Source organism: Balaenoptera borealis (genome assembly GCF_965194805.1).
Source record: "Balaenoptera borealis genome assembly, chromosome: 13".
Lineage (NCBI taxonomy): Eukaryota > Metazoa > Chordata > Mammalia > Artiodactyla > Balaenopteridae > Balaenoptera > Balaenoptera borealis.
In genome coordinates, this window is record NC_138870.1 from 94,382,251 (window position 1) to 94,401,584 (window position 19,334).

Here is a 19,334-nt window from a genome sequence, read left to right on the forward strand (position 1 = left end):
GAGGGACTGTCCACTTGGACCTGCACATCAGGGTGATGTGGGGCCTAGGTGTTGGGAAATCCAGTATGTAAGTGTTTTTTAAGTCTTTCCTTTATGCTAGACATTTTCCAACCTCCTCCCCGGAAGGGAAGGGTTTGGTTTCAGAATTCTAGAAACCAAGCTTAGGGGTGAAGGTTGGAGCCATGGGGGTGTGCTGTTTCCACATTCAGCATTAAAATGCATATGGTTGGGGCTTCCCTGGTGGCGCAGTGGTTGAGAATCTGCCTGCCAATGCAGGGGACACGGGTTCGAGCCCTGGTCTGGGAAGATCCCACATGCCGCGGAGCAACTAAGCCCGTGTGCCACAACTACTGAGCCAGCATGTCTGGAGCCTGTGCTCCGCAACAAGAGAGGCCGCGACAGTGAGATGCCCGCACACCGCGATGAAGAGTGGCCCCCGCTTGCCACAACTAGAGAAAGCCCTCACACAGAAACGAAGACCCAACACAGCCATAAATAAATTAATTAATTGATTAATTAATTTTTAAAAATGCATATGGTTCCTTTATCCCTGTTTTCTGTAAACCGCCCATATCGTCGGCTGTGCCTGGCATTCCACAATCCAGAAAAGCTGTGCTTTACCCTCTCCTGAGAATAATCTTCCAGGCTTCTTCCAGAGTGGGGGAAAATCAGCTGCCAGGAATTGGGGGGGGTGAGGGGGTACCTGGGATCTAATTGCTTCCCAGATACCCCCCAAGATACCCCCCGAGTCCTTCCTATTTTTAGCCCCACCCCCTTCCCCCGCCCCTTCACTCACAGAGAAACCTGGTACAGCCAGTTTCTTTGTCTTGGGCTGACTCTGCTGTGTCAATGAATTTTGTGCTCCACCCTCCCCTTTGCTGCTTTGGATTCGGCTCTCCCAGGCCTGCCCAATGAGTTACCACTGTCCTTCTCTTCTTGTGGTTGTAGTTTCTGTTTTCTCAACATTGTGGGTTTCTTTTTAATTTTTTTCAAAAATCCCTCTTCCGGAAATTCTAGTGGGGTTTCAGGAAGGAGCAAAATTTGAGGCACGTATTCAGTTTGTCATTGTAACCTGAACACTACCCTAGAAATGTGAGATTCAATCTGCCCCTTAAAATTCAGTGTGGGAGTTCCCCATAGTTATGGAAAATTCATAAATTCAACTTATTCTGCAGACTTTGCCATGTACCACACACCAGACACTCTGCTGGAATCTGGGAATACAGATGTATTTAAGACATGGTACCATCCTCATGGATATCAGTTAAGCAGAGGAGACATACTCACAGGAACGTAATACTAGTCCACAACCCCTCACCCTAAACCCTTAGGGGTCCAATGGATCTTGGATTTCAGAATTTATCAGAGTTTAGAAAGATGATATGGGGCATATATCATTATTCTCCTAGCACCCCGGTGGGGCCTGCAGCAACACCTGGGAATCAAAGGTGTTGCTTTGTATTGCTGTATATTGCTGCAGTGAAACGTGCTGATATTCACATTAAATAGGCGGGGGAAAGGACTATAAATAGCCTCACTTCCATCCAGGACAGGTTTTAAAAACAAATGATTTAACAAACCAAGTCCAGTTTTCAGTTTGGGGATTTCTGTGTTGTTGGTAAGGCCCTGTGACCCTCCACAATGTATTAAGTTCTATAAATGAAGTGTGTACAAAGTACTGTGGATACAGGCTGCAGGGAGGGGGGAAGGCTTCACAGAGGAGGTGATATTTGAGTTGGACCTTGAAGAATGCATAGGAGATCCCCAGAAAGGAAAGGGACTCTTACACTGTTGGTGGGAATGTAAGTTGGTGCAGCCATTATGGAAAACAGTATGGAAGTTCCTCAAAAAACTAAAAATAGAGTTACCATATGATCCAGCAAACCCACTCCTGGGCATATACCCAGACAAAACTATAATTTGAAAAGATACATGCACCCCTATATTCATAGCAGCACTATTTACAATAGCCAAGACATGGAAACAACCTAAATGCCCATAGACAGATGAATGGATAAAGAAGATGTGGTACATATATACAATGGAATATTACCCAGTCATAAAAAAGAATGAAATAATGCCATTTGCAGCAACATGGATGGACCCAGAGATTATCATACTAAGCGAAGTAAGTCAGAAAGAGAAAGACAACTATCATATGATATCACTATTATGTGGAATCTAAAATATGACACAAGGGCTTCCCTGGTGGTGCAGTGGTTAAGAATCTGCCTGGCAATGCAGGGGACACGGGTTCGAGCCCTGGTCCGGGAAGATCCCACATGCCATGGAGCAACTAAGCCTGTGTGCCACAACTACTGAGCCTGCGTTCTAGAGCCCGCGAGCCACAACTACTGAAGCCTGTGTGCCTAGAGCCCGTGCTCTGCAACAAGAGAAGCCACTGCAATGAGAAGCCAGCGCACCACAACGAAGAGTAGCCCCTGCTCACTGCAACTAGAGAAAGCCCGCGTGCAGCACTGAAGAACCAATGCAGCCAGAAAATAAATTAATTAATTAATTAAATTAAATAAAAATTTCTCACTTTTAATTTCTAGTATGTAACTGTTGAGCCATATAACCCACATAAACGAAAGCTTTTTGGAGGTCTCAACTTTTAAGACTGCAAAGAGGACCTGAGACCAAAAAGTTTGAGGACATTGCTGCAAGCCAAGATAAGTCACTGGCAGATTGGAACAAGAGGAGAGATTTTGTTCTAGAAAGAGCCTTCTAAAAGCAGTGTGGAAGCCAGGCTAGAGTGGAACCAGGTTGCAGGCAGGTGCTCCAGTCAGGGAGTGAGAAGTGATGAGGAGAGAATCGGTGTGGCAATGGGGATAGGAGACGAAAGGATTTTTGCAAGGAACATTCCAGAAGTAGACATGTCAGGACGTATTGATTATCTGCCCACTCTTGCCCCACCATTGCTCCTACCTCAGCAAGCATCACTTTCATCTACATTCCTTTTAGTCTTGGCTGACCGGTCTAACCGGCATCAAGCTTAATTTGCTCCAAAATAGACTCTTGATTTCCCCCAACCCAGACCAGCTTATCTTACAGATGAGGAAACTGAGACCCATAGAACTTAAGAACTTACTAGGGGGAATTCCCTGGCGGTCCAGGGGTTAGGACTCCACGCTCTCACTGCGGAGGGCACGGGTTCAGTCCCTGGTTGGGGAACAAAGATCCTGCAAGCCGCGTGGCAAATAAAATCCCACGTGCTGCGCGGCATGGCCAACACAAACAAACAAACAAAAAACTAACCAGGGTCATGGATATAAACAGAAACAAGATTGAAGCCCTGGTTTCAGGTCGGCTTGTTTCTAAAACTCAGGCTCCTTCCCTGACCCCGGCCTGCCTCTCTTCAAGCATAGAGGTGGCCTCTGGGGCCTGATTTGCATGCATGATTCTCATGAACTCATTGAAAGACCTGTAGGGTCAGGGGACAGGGGCTGCCTGTTGACCTCCCTGCAGGGCTGGAGTCTGAGGACACCAGGTCTGTCCGGAAACCCTGGCTGGGGAGTTGGTAAAGGGGGAAAATTTTTTAACAAAGTCCCAAGAGGTGTCTCTTTTCATCCTGATCCTTTCCTATCCCTCCAGCTTGCTCTGGCCAGTGTCAGTCACTGCCACGTAAATTAAGAGAGGCCAGGCTCGGTGATCCCCAGGTAATTTAACAGCAGAGTCCTTTAAACCATCAGACCCTGCGGACTCAGAAGGGTTGCTTTCCAATCAGGCATCTCAGAGTGGTCTCTAGAGGCTAAATGAAGCTCCCGCCTACATCAGGGAAAAGGGAGACAGGCACAATCAAATCTGAAGACGTGGTTATTGAGGGACTAAAGTGAGGGGAGGGGGGGAGGGGGGGGCCGAGGTCCAATAAGCCTGGCTCCAAGAAACTCACAGCCCAGTTGGGAAACGAGACAGGGTCACGTGACTGGTGTCTCCCCGCCCACCCCCACCCCCACCCACCCCCGCTGGCAGTGCAAATGAAATCACGGCCACAGTAATACCCTGAATCACAAGCTCTCGACGTCCCCACTCATTTCACTACAGGAAATGCAGCGTTTTCCTAGAACGTGGTTTTCCAGGGGTACGGATACGTGCCCGAGTCCTGCGCCGCGCGCTGCCTGCGAGCGGAGCGCCCCCTAGAGGCGGTCGGCTGCCAGCTCCCTCCCGCGGTGTACAGATGTGCTGGGGCTCCACCTCTGTTTAGAGCGCGTGATAGCCCGGGAAGCACCTTCCAAAAGGTATCTTTTGAAGTGAGAGGGAGAAGAAAACGTCTTCCCTTTTGTTACCCTCTGTCCCACAGCAAAGCGGCCAGGGTCCCGAACGATTTTTTCCCATCAGTTCCCCCTATTTCCTCTGGGGGGCGCGCGCTGCCAGGACCTAATTGAGGGTGAGCTGCTCACATGCTTAACTGTCCTTCTACAGGCCTCCGGGCTGACCTTGAGGTATGCTCAGGGCAGGGGAATCTGCAGCCCCCTCTTAAGGTTGGAGATCTGAGAGCAGCCATCTCAATCACGCCAAAAGACCCGAGTTCCTGCATCCAGCAGGAGGGGGCAGGAGGAGAGAATATTTACTGAACCTTCAGTGTCCACCACTGTTCTAAGCACTTTTTACCTGTTCTTGCCCCTTTGATCTTCACAACAACCATATGAGGCAGATACTATTATTATCCCCATTTCACAGTCAGGCTTGGGAAGGTTAAGTTACTTGCCCAGTGTCCCACAGCTACTGATGGCAGAGATGGATTCAAATCTAGACTAGCTGGCGCTGTAGGCCACACTGTGCTGGGTTGTGAGGAGGCCCACTGGCCTGAGACCCCCCAGGAGGCTGGTGGGGAGGACAGCAAGATTAGAAATGATGATGCTGTTGGTCAGATTTATGTGTCAGTTAGGGGAGGCTATGGTCCGCAGTTAATCAAACACTAGGTGTTGCTGTGAAGCTATTTTGTAGATGTGATTAGTCTATAATCAGTTTAAGTAAAGGAGATTAGTCTAGATAATCTGAGTGGGTCTGAGTCAATCAGTCTAAAAGCTTTTTTTTTTTTTTTGATATTTTCAGGTGAAGTTTTATTTATTTATTTATTTTTAAATTTATTTATTTTTGGCGTTGGGTCTTCGTTGCTGTGCGGGCTTTCTCTAGTTGTGGTGAGCAGGGGTGACTCTTCGTCGTGGTGCACGGGCTTCTCATTGCGGTGGCATCTCTTGTTGCAGAGCACGGGCTCTAGGTACACGGGCTTCAGTAGTTGTGGCACGCGGGCTCAGTAGTTGTGGCTTGTGGGCTCAGTAGTTGTGGCTCGCGGGCTTAGTTGCTCTGGACATGTGGGATCTTCCCGGACCAGGGTTCGAACCTGTGTCCCCTGCATTGGCAGGCGGACTCTTAACCACTGTGCCACCAGAGAAGCCCCAATCGAAAAGCTTTAAGAGCAGACCTGAAACTCCCTTGAAGAAATTCCACCTGTGGACAGCAGTTTCAGCTCATGCTTGAGAGTTCCAGCCTTTCTGGCAACCTGCCCTACAGATTCTGGATTTGCCTACCAGCTCCCACAATTGCATAAACCAATTCCTTGAAATAAATCTCATAATATATCCTGCTGGTCATGTTTCTCCAGTTGAACCCTGACTGATACAATGAATGAAGACCAGACAGATGCCTGCAAGGGTGAGTGATGACACCCTTCCCTAGGACTTGGTCCAGTGTGAGTCCCCTCCAATGGCTAGCTGCCATCCTGGGGAGAGCTGGAAAATCCCAAATCGAATGAGATAAGAAATCTAGCTCAGATATTGCAAAATGAAGAAAGAGACATTTTTGCACTCCCAAGTGTACGGGCTAAGTAGATCCACACCTATTACACCATTTTAACATCCTGGACCTGCTTCAGGGTGGGACAGGAAAATAGAGACACAATAACACTAACCAACCTTAATACTAAGAGTAATAACTACCTTATAGTAAGAGATTATCAGGTGTCCGGTATTGTGCTTTACTTATATTATCTAACTTAATGCTGACAATCTTGTGAACTAGGGATGGTTATGAGCCCCATTTACAAAAGAGGGACTGAGACCCAGAAAGATGAAGTGATTGCCCCAATGTTCCACGGCTGGTGAGTGAGTCAGGATTCAAGACCCCACCTGTTTGCCTCCAAAGTTGTACTTTAACTCCTATGCTATACTGGTCTCTGACACAAATGACTGGAATTCCCCCTTCAGACCTACCATTTCTCCTTCAGAGCTCCCAGAGACTTACAGGTACTCCTCAGCTACCACAAGAGATCTCTTTTTCTCCCTCCTGGCATCTGTCCTTGTCCTTTGATCATCCCCACTAGGATGCTCCCAGACTCTGTCAGTTTCTCTGCTCCAGGCTGAAGATACTGTTTGTGTCGTTGCCTAAGGACTGGGTTCATGCTGCTGTTCCAACAGTCTTACCCTCCCATCATCTTCTTCTTGGCTAGCAGCACTATTCACAATAGCCAAAATATGAAGAAAACCCAGATGTCCATCAACTGATGAACAGATGAATAAAAATGTGATCTATCCATATTATTCAACCATAAAAAGGCATGAAGGACTGATACATGCTACAACATGGATGAACCTCAAAAACATGATGCCTAGTGAAAGAAGCCAGACGCAAACTGTCACATGCTGTACAATTCCACTTACATGAAATACCCAGAATACATACATCTATAGAGAAAGAATGCAGACTAACGATTGCTAGATACTAGCAAGAGGGGAACACAGGGAGTGATTGTTTAATGGTTACAAGGTGTCCTTTGGAGGTGATGAAAATGTTTTGGAACTAGATAGAGATGAGGGTTGCACAACATTGTGATTGTACTAAATGCCACTGAATTGTACATTTTAAAAATGGCTAATTTTATATTGTGTGAATTTTGCCTCAATAAAAATACATACACACAGAAATAAATAAGTAATGCCAGGTCACCTGTGTATATCCAGTTATATCACTCTTTCATCTGACTTACTTTTGTCTTCATGTCAGCCATCCTTGGTACAAGATCCTGGGCTGGGGCTGGCCTAGCAGCATAGCCCTGGTCGGCCTTAAGTTCCCCTGCCCTCTGGTCCCCACTGTGTCTTCCCTGGCAAGTGGGGAAAACTGCCCCTTCAGGGGACCTCTCCCATCTGGTGCCTGCCATGCGGATTAGAGTACCTATTAGTCTGGGCTCTTCATTGCAAGTGACAGAAACACACACTGGCTGCGGGCTTCCCTGGTGGCGCAGTGGTTAAGAATCCTCCTGCCAATGCAGGGCACACGGGTTCGAGCCCTGGTCTGGGAAGATCCCACATGCCGCGGAGCAACTAAGCCCGTGAGCCACAACTACTGAAGCCTGCGCACCTAGATCCCGTGTTCCGCAACAAGAGAAGCCACTGCAATGAGAAGCCCGCGCACTGCAACGAAGAGTAGCCCCCACTCGCCACAACTAGAGAAAGCCCGCATGCAGCAACGAAGACCCAACGCAGCCAAAATAAATAAATAAAATAAAAAATTAAAAAAAAAAAAAAAGAAACGCACACTGGCTGATTAAGCAGAAAAGGAGCTTATTAAAAGAATTGATTGAGACTTTGCCTGCGCCCACCCCAAGCCAGCGATCCTCCACGAACCCCACATCCAGTGAGACATGCTGCGCACTGACCAAGTAGACATGGGCAGAGCGATGGTAGCCAGGCTTGGACTGGGGCTGCTGCTTCTGGCACTGCTCTTACCTATGCAGATTTATTCGAATCAAACAACGGTTGTAACACCTTCAAATACTTCTCCCAGCATACCTCAGCTGCCCCCAGTCCAGCGAATGCCACCACCAAGGCAAGTGACGGTGCTCTGCAGTCAACCGCCAGTCTCTTCGTGATCTCCGTCTCCCTTCTACATCTCTACTGTTAAGAGACTCAGGCCAAGAAACATCTATACTTCCCCATCCTCTCAACCCAATTCAAATGGCATCCAGACATCCAGCGTGACAAAGAAAAACAAAAACAAAAAAAAAACAGGTCTTCATTGAATGAATCTGCTAATTCCACACATTTTATTGACAGAAGCTGTTCAGGATCCCAAATTTGATTGGTTTGAAGAGCATGTGAAGGGTGTGACTATATGATGAATGCCAATATTAAATCTGCTGGCACTTCCGGTACAAGATGAAGAGAGACAACATCCAAAATTAGTTGAGATGATTTCCTTAAATGTGGCTTAAGAAGTATGGGCACATAAAACTCTACCTTGAAAGTGAGAATAGATTTTATCTTACTTAGAGATAAAGAAGGGGATGTGGAGCAGGGATTCAGTTTTTATTTGGTCCCTTAAATTTATAAGGCCATAAAACAATGAGGTAAGACAGAAAGCTTCCATGATTCTATTTATATGTACATTAGAAGAACTTCCAGGTATTACTGTAAATCCTCAATGTGTTGTTTCAGCAGTACTAACTTAATGCTGATGTACTCTGGATAAAATTTTATGTTAAGCTACCACTGTTCTCTTGGAAACTGAACTCTTTCCTCTGGGGTTTGGGCTTGACATTGCATTTGAATTTTTATATAGTCATTGATATGTATCAGGACAATAATGGATTGGAATCTACCCCAAATCCAAGCATAATGAGTACATTTTGCTTATATACTTATCAACAATTCTTATTCAAAAAGAGCACTAGATTCTTTTTTCTCTTTTTTTAATTTATTTATTTATGGCTGTGTTGGGTCTTTGTTTCTGTGCGAGGGCTTTCTCTAGTTGTGGCAAGGGGGGGCCACTCTTCATCGTGGTGTGCGGGCCTCTCACTATTGAGGCCTCTCTATCGCAGCCTCTCTTGTTGCGGAGCACAGGCTCCAGACGCGCAGGCTCAGTAATTGTGGCTCACGGGCCCAGCTGCTCCGTGGCATGTGGGATCTTCCCAGACCAGGGTTCGAACCCGTGTCCCCTGCATTGGCAGGCAGATTCTCAACCACTGCGCCACCAGGGAAGCCCTAGATTCTTTTAGCTAAACAGATAACAAAGAGTAAAATTACACTGATCTCAACTAATTTCAAAATGCTTTTTACTTCTGCATATGTCAAATACTTTTTACAGTTTAAAAAATGATCTGTTTGGAAGGTAAAATTGACAAGTCTTGAAAATAAAAAGGCAAATATGTGAAGGAGCCAAACTGTAAATCAAATATTTGGGAAGTGAAGACTGGAAGCTTGCTTACCTTAAAATCAGAAAAACTTTTATACTCTTTTCTGTAAATACTTCTTTTTAAACTGAATCAGAATAGCCACATTTGGAACACTTTCTGTTATCATTCAGTCTTTTTAGATAGTCAGAACCTGGTCCTAAGCCTAAAGTGGGCTTGATTTTGGAAAGTAAATCTTTTCACAACTGCCTGATGCACAGAAACCTTTTTAAAAATAGACATTCCCTAAAGTCTTTTGTTCGCATGGTCACACACTGATGCTTAGGTGTTCCAAAATCTAATATGGCCACAGTAGTCTTGATTACCAAAGTCATTTTTTTTCCATCTTTAGAAACCTACACTGGAACAACCATATCCAACAGATCTCAAGCTACTGTGTGTGAACATTCCCTTTTGTTTTATACCTGAATGCTATACATCTATTTTGGATTGTATATTGTGTTTGTGTATTTATGCTTTGATTCATGGTAACTTCTCATGTTATGGAATTGATTTGCATTAAACACAAACTGTAAATAAAAAGAAATGGCTGTAAATGAAGCAACTGACAAAGGATTAATCTCCAAGATTTACAAGCAGCTCATGCAGCTCAATAACAAAAAAACAAACAACCCAATCCAAAAATGGGCAGAAGACCTAAATAGACATTTCTCCAAAGAAGATATACAGATGGCCAACAGACACATGAAGGAATGCTCAACATCATTAATCATTAGAGAAATGCAAATCAAAACTACAATGAGGTATCATCTCACACCGGTCAGAATGGCCATCATCAAAAAATCTACAAACAATAAATGCTGGAGAGGGTGTGGAGAAAAGGGAACACTCTTGCACTGTTGGTGGGAATGTAAATTGATACAGCCATTATGGAGAACAGTATGCAGGTTCCTTAAAAAACTAAAAATAGAACTACCATACGACCCAGCAATCCCACTACTCGGCATATACCCTGAGAAAACCATAATTCAAAAAGAGTCATGTACCAAAATGTTCATTGCAGCTCGATTTACAATAGACAGGACATGGAAGCAACCTAAGTGTCCATCATCGGATGAATGGATAAAGAAGATGTGGCACATATATACAATGGAATATTACTCAGCCATAAAGAGAAATGAAATGGAGGTATTTGTAATGAGGTGGATGGAGTTAGAGTCTGTCATACAGAGTGAAGTAAGTCAGAAAGAGAAAAACAAATACAGTATGCTAACACATATATATGGAATCTAAGGAAAAAAAAAAAATGGTCATGAAGAACCTAGTGGCAAGACGGGAATAAAGACACAGACCTACTAGAGAATGGAATTGAGGATATGGGGAGGGGGAGGGGTGAGATGTGACAGGGTGAGAGAGTGTCATGGACATATATACACTACCAAATGTAAAATAGATAGCTAGTGGGAAGCAGCCGCATAGCACAGGGAGATCAGCTCGGTGCTTTGTGACCGCCTGGGGGGGTGGGATGGGGAGGGTGGAGATATGGGAACGTGTGTATATGTGCAGCTGATTCACTTTGTTATGAAGCAGAAACTAACACACCATTGTGAAGCAATTATACTTCAATAAAGATGTTTAAAAAAAAAAGAAAAAAAAAAAGGAAATGGCTGAAAGAGCAAAAAAAAAAAAAATTGGTTGAGGGGCTGACGGACCTGGCTCGAGGCTAAGCTTCCAGGATTGATGCCCTTAAATGGCCACAGAAACAGCTGGATGAGCAAAACGCCACCACTGCAGCTCCTCGCGGACATTTCTGCACCAGGATTTCTCCCTAAAGCTGAGCGTCTGGGGCCACTCACCACACAGCGCAGCCATCCTCAAGTTCTCACTTCCTTCTCCTCATCTCCCCGGGGGGGTCTGACTGGTGAAACTGGGTCACATGCCGGTGCCTTAGCTGCAAGGAAGGCTGGGAAGCCAACGTTTCTGGGTCCCACCGTGGAGAGATGGGGCTCATAAGGCTGGAAATTTCTCAAGTATAGCAAGGTGTTGAAAATGTGGCAGGCCTACAGAAAACATGACAAACAGCAGACACAGCGTTTATTATTCCTGAACTGTTTGAAGGACCATGCGGCAGCCCTAGCTCATTTGACATTATCTTTCTTTTCTTCTATTTTTTAAAAGTCTTTATTGCATTTGTTACAATATTGCTTCTGTTTTATGTTTTGGTTTTTTGGCCACGAGGCATATGGGATCTTAACTCCCCGACCAGGGATCAAACCCGCACCCCCTACATTGGAAGGCGAAGTCTTAACCACTGGACTGCCAGGGAAGTCCCTGACATTATCTTTCTCATGTGGCAGCTTGGGACTTCTGCAAGCAGAGACACAGCCTGGCCAGCTCTGGTTTTTGACTGTCCAAAAACTTTACAACCCCCTTCCCCTCCCCCAGACATGTAGGTCTCATGGGGCTGTCAGTCATAAAAACCACCCATCCTACCAACCCCTAGTTATGGGGTAGATAAATAACTCAGACTGGATCAACCATTGTATCCCATTTCCCAACAAGAGTGGTTGATCCAAGGGGGCCCATGACCCAAATCCCTGGGATTGATATGATGATGTATGTGTGGGTGGAGAAGCTCTCTTTTGCCCTGGAGTTGTTAATCTGGAAGGAAATTTATTTATTTCAGCTGGTGGCTATCTTCCCTGGCCACATGAAAACATTATATGCAGTGGGAGAAAATTAGGTCAGCGTAGAGTGAAGCAGAGATGAGAGATGGTGAGACAGCCAGGAAAATACGGTTTCATCTTCTGGATCCAGCTAAGCCTGAAGTCATTCCATCTCTGGTTTTTTATTATATGAGCCAATAAGTTCCTTTATACAGCTGCAGCTACTGGGAGGTGGATTTCTATCATAACTGAGTCTTTGTAATAAACCACTCAATCCCTAGTGGGAAATTTACTATGAAGCACTTTTCTGTCCATTATCTTATTTGATAATGGGTTTTAAAGTAAGGAGGAGAGAGCTTTAATAATAAAAAAAATAGTGAATATTATTATCATCTCAATACATAGAAGAAAATTTGAACTCAGAGAGGTTAAGGGACTTGGCCAAGGTCACACATCTAATCGTGGTCTGACTTGGATTTGAACTCAGTTCTTCTTGCCTTAGTGTTCAGCACTTGTCCTAGAATGTTTATAATCAAATTTTATTTTCAGAACTAATGCCATTCCTCACAGTTTACTCTAATCCTTGGTATACTTGGGCCTTTCAAAGTCAGGTCTCAGCTCCTGATAACATAATAAAGAACTGAAAGAGCTTATGGAGTTATTCTTCCTGGGGTGTTTTCATGTTCAAAATGTGTAAAGGTCAAGGTATAAAGCTTTGAAGGGGAAATTTCAGTCACTGACTGTGGGCAGGAGGGACTCAGATCCCCTGGAACCTGAATCCCCATACCTACATTTATGGGAAACTCTGGCCTTTTCCCCAGGCCTTTTCCTAGCTAGAACATTTTTTTCTGGGAAACCCAAGAATTTCTAGACAGTAGGGGACACAGAGTCAACATGTCTTTGGAGCCTGATATAATTCATGGGACCCTACACTCACCAAACCAGGTCAGCCCCTGGAGGTTAGTTATTTGGGAAGGAAAGGTGATAGAGAAGGATCATGGGAATTGAAATTCATTGAGCACATGCTAAGAATGGCAAAGAGAATTCATCTCCACCCTCAACTTCACTCGTGCATCAACAAGAATGCCAAGGCAGCCTCCAGGCTCAATTATAATGTCTGCCCTGGGTGCAGGAGAGGACCTGGTAGCCAGCAATCTGCCCTTTCTGGCTATGAGCCAGGCTCTTTACATCATTAACCCCAAGTTCTCACAACAACCTCTGAGCTGGGAGTTACTTATTTTCCAGAGGAGGAAACAGAGTTTTAGAAAGGATGTTACTTACCCCATGGGAAAGCTGTTAAGTGGGTGAGTCATTAAGAATTCAAAAATAAAATAAACAACACACTACCCCAACAAAAACAGCAACATTATGTACCATTTACTGTGTGCTTTCCACATGTAAGACACTGCAGTAAGCCTGTTGTGTGTATTATCTTAGTTCGTGTCCCAAAATGCTGGTGGGGTAATTCGCCATTTGACAGATGAGGGCAGCGAAGAGCTGAGAATCCAAGTGTCACGTCTGACGTCACTGGTTCATCAGAAGCAGAGCGGAGGTGGAAGCTGGGTGTGCCCAGGGCTCTGGTGCCTGGCTCTCTGACTGTTACTTCACACTGGGTTATTTTCATAATGCGTTGTGGTTTGGTCAGGGAGGGGGATTCTGAGAATGTGATGGGCTAAAATATGACAATTCTGGCAAAAACTGGCTCAAGTGTTTCTGGAGAGGCTTTCTAATAAACCCCTCTGCAAGGATGGTTTCCACACATCAGGCTTGTTCAGAACAGGGCTGGCCCATCCCTTGTGGCCAGTTGCCCATTTTAGGCTTTTTGAGCACCCGACTCCCCACCATGGCACTCTCAGCCCCGCCTGCCCCAGCCTTTTCCGATCTGGCTGAGTCAGAGGCCTACAGAACTTCCTGCATGAGGAGGCAGCCTTGGGAAAAATCCTGGGGTGTTTTTATCCAAAACACCAGGCAGCTTGGTACTTGACAGGAGCGTGGCCACTGGTTCTGGCTGGGTGATCTTCAGCCAACGGAGGTTTCCTCATCTGGAAAGCAAGAAGGATGGCTTATGTGGCATCCAAGTGACTTTGCTGCTCTAAACGGTGTGAAAGGCCTGAGTTCATGGGTCATCTCTGTGGTCACCCTCAGACCCTGTTCACTCTTGTTCTCTCTCCCTCTCCCCTCCCTCAACACGTTGCTAATAATTTTTCCAACATCTTATTAAGAAAATTTTCAAACAGCACCAGAATTGAATCCATTTTACACTGAGCAATCATAGACCCACCTGCCAGATTCCACCCAGTTCTCTTCAGCTCGTTTCCCTGGTGACCACGGAGGCAGAAAGCCCCCCAGACACAGCTCCCTGAGGACACAGCATGAGATTCAGTCAGTTTTCCCCACAGTTCGTATCCCTCATGCATCCCCCCTTGCCCCTAACTCCTTTCTCTGCTGGTAGCCATCTCTCTGGCCCTACGAATGTCCATGACTTGCTGTAATGACCCCAGATGAGACCTCGGTGCCCTTCTCACAGGACATCAGGGAGGGAAGGAGCTTGCCGGGTGGGACGTGGGGCAGGGCACCCATTTCTCAAGAGGTCACTTTGTGCCTGGCACTTGCCATATGCTGTTGTTTGTATAACATTTCTCCCCCAGAGATGTAGAAGTAATAAGTTATCGATGTAGAAACTTTGGGAAACTCCACAAAAGCCTAATAAAAGTCTGAAAACCATCCATGAGCACTGCCCGCAGACAGCAGTACTAGCATGTCCCTCATTGAGGGCCTACTGTGTGTTGGGCATTGTGTGTGTTACACATATTTCCTCAGCAACCATATTCAGTAGGTATGTATTTATTATTATTGCCAATTCCCAGTTGTGAAAACTGAAAGGCAGAGAAGTTAGGTGATTGACTTACATCCACACAGCTAGGAAGGGGAGGAACTGGGATTTACACCCCGTCTGTTCTAGAGTTTGCTTTTCACCACCAGCCTCCACTGTTTCCCTGAACCTGTTATACGTGGTTTAGGTTTTTTTCTGGGCAGTAACATTTGAAATGCACATGTATATTTATTTTTAATAAAATCAAGATCATGTTATTTTGTTTTTTATTTTATTTTTATTAAAAAAAAAATTTTTTTTTGGCTGCACCGCATGGCTTGCGGGATCTTAGTTCCCTGACCAGGGATCGAACCCATGCCCACAGCAGTGAAAGCACAGAGTCTTTTTTTTTTTTAATTTTTGGCTGCGTTGGGTCTTCGTTGCTGCGCACAGGCTTTCTCTAGTTGTGGTGAGCGGGGGCTACTCTTCGTTGCGGTGCGTGGGCTTCTCATTGCGGTGGCTTCTCTTGTTGTGGAGCACGGGCTCTAGGTGCGCCGGCTTCAGTAGTTGTGGCATGCGGGCTCAGTAGTTGTGGCTCGCGGGTTCTAGAGCACAGGCTCAGTAGTTGTGGTGCAGGAGCTTAGTTGCTCGAAGGCATGTGGGGTCTTCCCAGACCAGGGCTCGAACCCGTGTCCCCTGAATTGGCAGGCAGACTCCTAACCCCTGCGCCACCAGGGAAGCCCCCAAAGCACAGAGTCTTAACCACTGGACTGCCAGGGAATTCCCTGAGATCATGTTATTTCATAACCGACTTCTTTCACTTAACATATTTAACCATTTCTATTCAGATATTAATCCTCAAAATAACCCTCTCAAATAGATAGTGTTATTTACATTTACAGATGAGAAAACTAAAGGCTACAGAATTAAAGATGGAAAATGGAAGCTCAGAAAGGGAAATGACTTGCCCAAGGCAATGGTAAGGGGTCTAGTGGGATTTAAACATCGGACTAAAGCTGGTACATCCTACCCCCACCCCTGCCTGGTACACCCAGGGCTGGGGCACAGCCTGCATGGGGTCGAGGAAGGCAACCACAAAGCATTTTCTTCAAACCTCCCTTGATTAGATCACACTTAGTTGCCAACTGAAGCCTGGCTGCTTGCTTTCTCCTCCTCTCTGGAAGCTGGAGCTACTTTGCATGAGGTCTGCACGCAGACACCCCCATGCAGGGGGGACACTTGCTCATCTTTCCAAGATGAGAGATGGGTCATTTCCCAGCAGAAAAAAGACAATTGCAAGGATTAAATGAAGGAATGTATCCCACAAATTGCAACACTGTAGGAGTGCAATAAATGATATCTAATCATCGTGATCATCCTCATCCTCATCACTGTGGCAATAACAAAACTAGTTATCAAAGGTACGATTTTCCTTGAGGATGTCTTTATAAACTTCACCACAAGGTGGCAGCTGCTACCACACTGGGTATTTGCTGCTCTGGTTTGGTGCAAGACAAGGATGTGTGTATAGCTATCTCTGCGGGTCGTCTTGGAAAGGGGGGGAATATGAAAAAATAACCCCACAATTCCTATATTTGGATTGAGCTATTACTTCTCCTGGCAGGACTGGCTCCTGCCGGCCTCACTACCTGCCTTTGCTTAAGCTTTTCCTCTGTTTCCATTCTACTCTTGTCAGATCTCACATCATTCTGCAAGCCTTTCCTGACCCCTCCACCTAGACCCCAGGTAACATAGCCTCTGTCATCCCTTCTCTGTCCTATCACAGCCCTTGATTCCACCCACTGTAGATTCCAGTCTCTGGTGGGAGGCGCCCAGTAGGACTTGGAGAGTGATGGTCCTTCTGTAAATATTTACTGTTCTCCCTCTCTGTGCCAGGCGTTAGGTGCGAGGGACCTGCAGGTGATCTTTCTTTGAATAAAACGAACCAGAATCCTGAAAAGGACCTCTGCCAAGGGAATCATCAGTCCTTGAAAATCAGGACTCTGTCCCTCTTTTCACTTCTTTATAGGTGCAATGTATGACATATTAAATAATAAATAATAAATAAGATAATAGGTCCTAAATATTGTATAGGACACATTAATACTAAAAAGTTATTTGTTGTCTATCTGAAATTCAAACTTAGCTGGGCATCCTGGGTTTTGGTTGTTTTTGGTTTGGTTTGTTTTTTGATAAATCTGGCAAAAGGCCTTGTTTGCACAGGGGAAGTACAACATGGCGTGGGACTGCATCTCCATGAAGGGCCCATGAAGCACAAGCCTGCTCCTATTGAGAATCAAAGGTACTTTGAAGTTTAATGGGCTACTGTTTTTAAAACAGAAATCCCTCTTTTCAGGTGATTATATGTTTTCTGGCCTTTTTAGTGGACCTCTCCTTAGAATTTAGACTCTCACCCCAGAAACATTTGGTGTGATTTACGGAAAAAGCTTTGGTCTTAAAGCAGAATCACGGTAGGGGTGAGGGCAGGAGGAGAGGTGGGGGAGAGTGCTCTTTCTTTCACTACCCTTAGACAGGTTTAACTTCCAGTTGATCATGTTGGTCTTCGATGGGGGCTGATACATGATGTTCCTTTCCGGTCTTGAAGGTTGCATCCCAGGAGGACGCTCACTGCCCTGCCCATTCAGTACAAATGGTGCCAATCAGAGGCTCCTCAGAGGGTGCACACAAAGCTAGCCAGGTGGGCCGTCAGCTGATTCTGGACACTCTGCAGAGGCACTGGGGTGGAAAGAGCACTGGACCTGGAGTCTGAGACCTGGATCTGAGTTCTGGCTCTGCTACTTTCCAGCTGGGTGACACTTAATCTGAAGTCATTCACTAATCTACTACTTGGCTACTAGATTCCCTGCTAGGTACTGTGATATGAATAATGCTAATGAGACACTCCTCTTAAAGTCCCAAAAGTTAAGTAATGTTGAGCAACTCACTTTACCTCTTTTTTTCCTAATCTGAGCCTCCATTTCCTAATCTGTAAACTGGGGATAATAATATGGACCTATAACCTTTTATCTAAAGCCCTTGGCACATTAGGGGCCAACTGCGCTTCCAAATTCAGGATGTTTCAGTTTTTAGGAGGGTAACATAGTGTATATACACCATGTATTCCATAGTAAGTAATTACAACACATGGCTATCGAAACAAATGACTTCACACTGGGATTAAATTCCTCCCTCCCCTGTGTGTACTTCCTGCCTCTCCCATTCAGAAGTAGGATTTTTTCCCCCTCCCCTTGAATCTGGGCTGGCCTGTGACTGTTTTGGCCATTAGAATATGGCAGAAGTGACAATGCCTTTATGAGGACTTGCAGCTCTGCCTTGGTCTCTTGGAGCCTGAGTTACCATGTGGAAGTCTGATTATCCTGCTGGAGGGACCACATGGAGAGGCCCTGAGACCACATAGAGAGGAAAAGGGCCTCAGCTGAGCCCAGCCACGCAGATATCCCTGTCAAGGCACCAGACATGTGAATGAAGGCATGTTAGACTCCAGCCCAGCCCAGCCACCAGCTGAATACCACCAAGGGACCACTGTTGATGCCATGGGAAGTGGAAGAATCACCTGGCTGAGCCCTGCCCAAATTCCTGACCCAAACCATGAGCTCTAGCAAGATGGTTTTTCCTTTAAGCTGATAAGTTCTGAGGTAGCTCTCTGCACAGCAATAGAGAACTGGAATCCCCAGCGGAAGAAGGAAATCCCCTGACAGCTCAATCTGCCTCCTGTGCCCTGGAGTCTGGTCTCCTCTAGAAGCTCTGGAGAGGGGTAGAAGAGGAGGAGGTGGAGGGGATTAGTATAAAGAGCCAAGGAAGATTACAAAAGTTAAAAAGGAATATGCCCTTTAACCCAGAAATTTTGTTTCTAGGAATCCATCCTACTGAAATACTCCTGCGAGTACTTGCCAGCATGCACAAGCAAGAACGTTCACAGCCATGGTGTTTGTGATCACGAACAGTTGGAGGCAACCTAAATGTCTATTAGTAGAAGGATTAACTAAATCAAGATGCAGTTAAACAATGCAACAGTACAGATGTATTTTTGTTTCAAATGAGGTAGATCTGTGTGTGGTGATAAAGAAGGTGCAGTAGAGTCATCAGACTTATATCAATATGTCCTCAATATGCTGTTGAGGGAAACAAAGTAGGTTACAGAATGTTACATTGTTGTAAAATAAAGATACTTCTGTGTATATATACAGATGTATTTATTCTATCTCTGCAACTGTATCCAGTTCCAGCCCTATCTATCTAGCTGTCTATCTATGTATCTATCTAAATATCTATCTACCTACCCGTCAATCACTCATCTATCTGTGTGGGAGGACGCTCTAGCAGATATTTGTTGCTTCTGCTTGTCCAGAGACATTCATTCTGGTTTCTTCTGGAAAGAGTATCCGGATCTCCTCTGGGGAACTATTTCTTCCCCACATTCCCACTGTGTACTTTGAGTGGGACTCTTCCTCCCACCGCCCCTGGGGGTGGAGCATGAGACTCAGCCCTGGCCAATCAGAGCACCGACTTTTCTCAGCCACAGCGATTGGTTCCGGCCAACCAAGCTTGTCCAATCACATGTCAGGCCTCGAGTGGGCACTCCAAGGAAGAGTTTTTTTTGGAGCTTTGATTCCGGAGAGCAGTGCCTCACTGATTGAGAAGAAATCCTTAGAGCTGCCTCTTCCAGGGGCGCTGCACTAGTGAGGCTGCAGATTAGCTTCCGACCTTG

General features: G+C 45.5%; 1 protein-coding gene across 1 annotated transcript; it reads left to right on the plus strand.

Annotated features, from left to right (window-relative positions):
• The first annotated feature begins 4,202 nt into the window (after positions 1-4,202).
• LOC309609317 (signal transducer CD24-like) lies at positions 4,203-9,716 on the plus strand. The gene is given in 2 exon segments (XM_082350582.1): positions 4,203-7,774; positions 7,777-9,716. Coding segments are annotated over 2 exon segments (258 nt in total). The 5' UTR covers positions 4,203-7,639; the 3' UTR covers positions 7,900-9,716.
• The last annotated feature ends 9,618 nt before the right edge of the window (positions 9,717-19,334 follow it).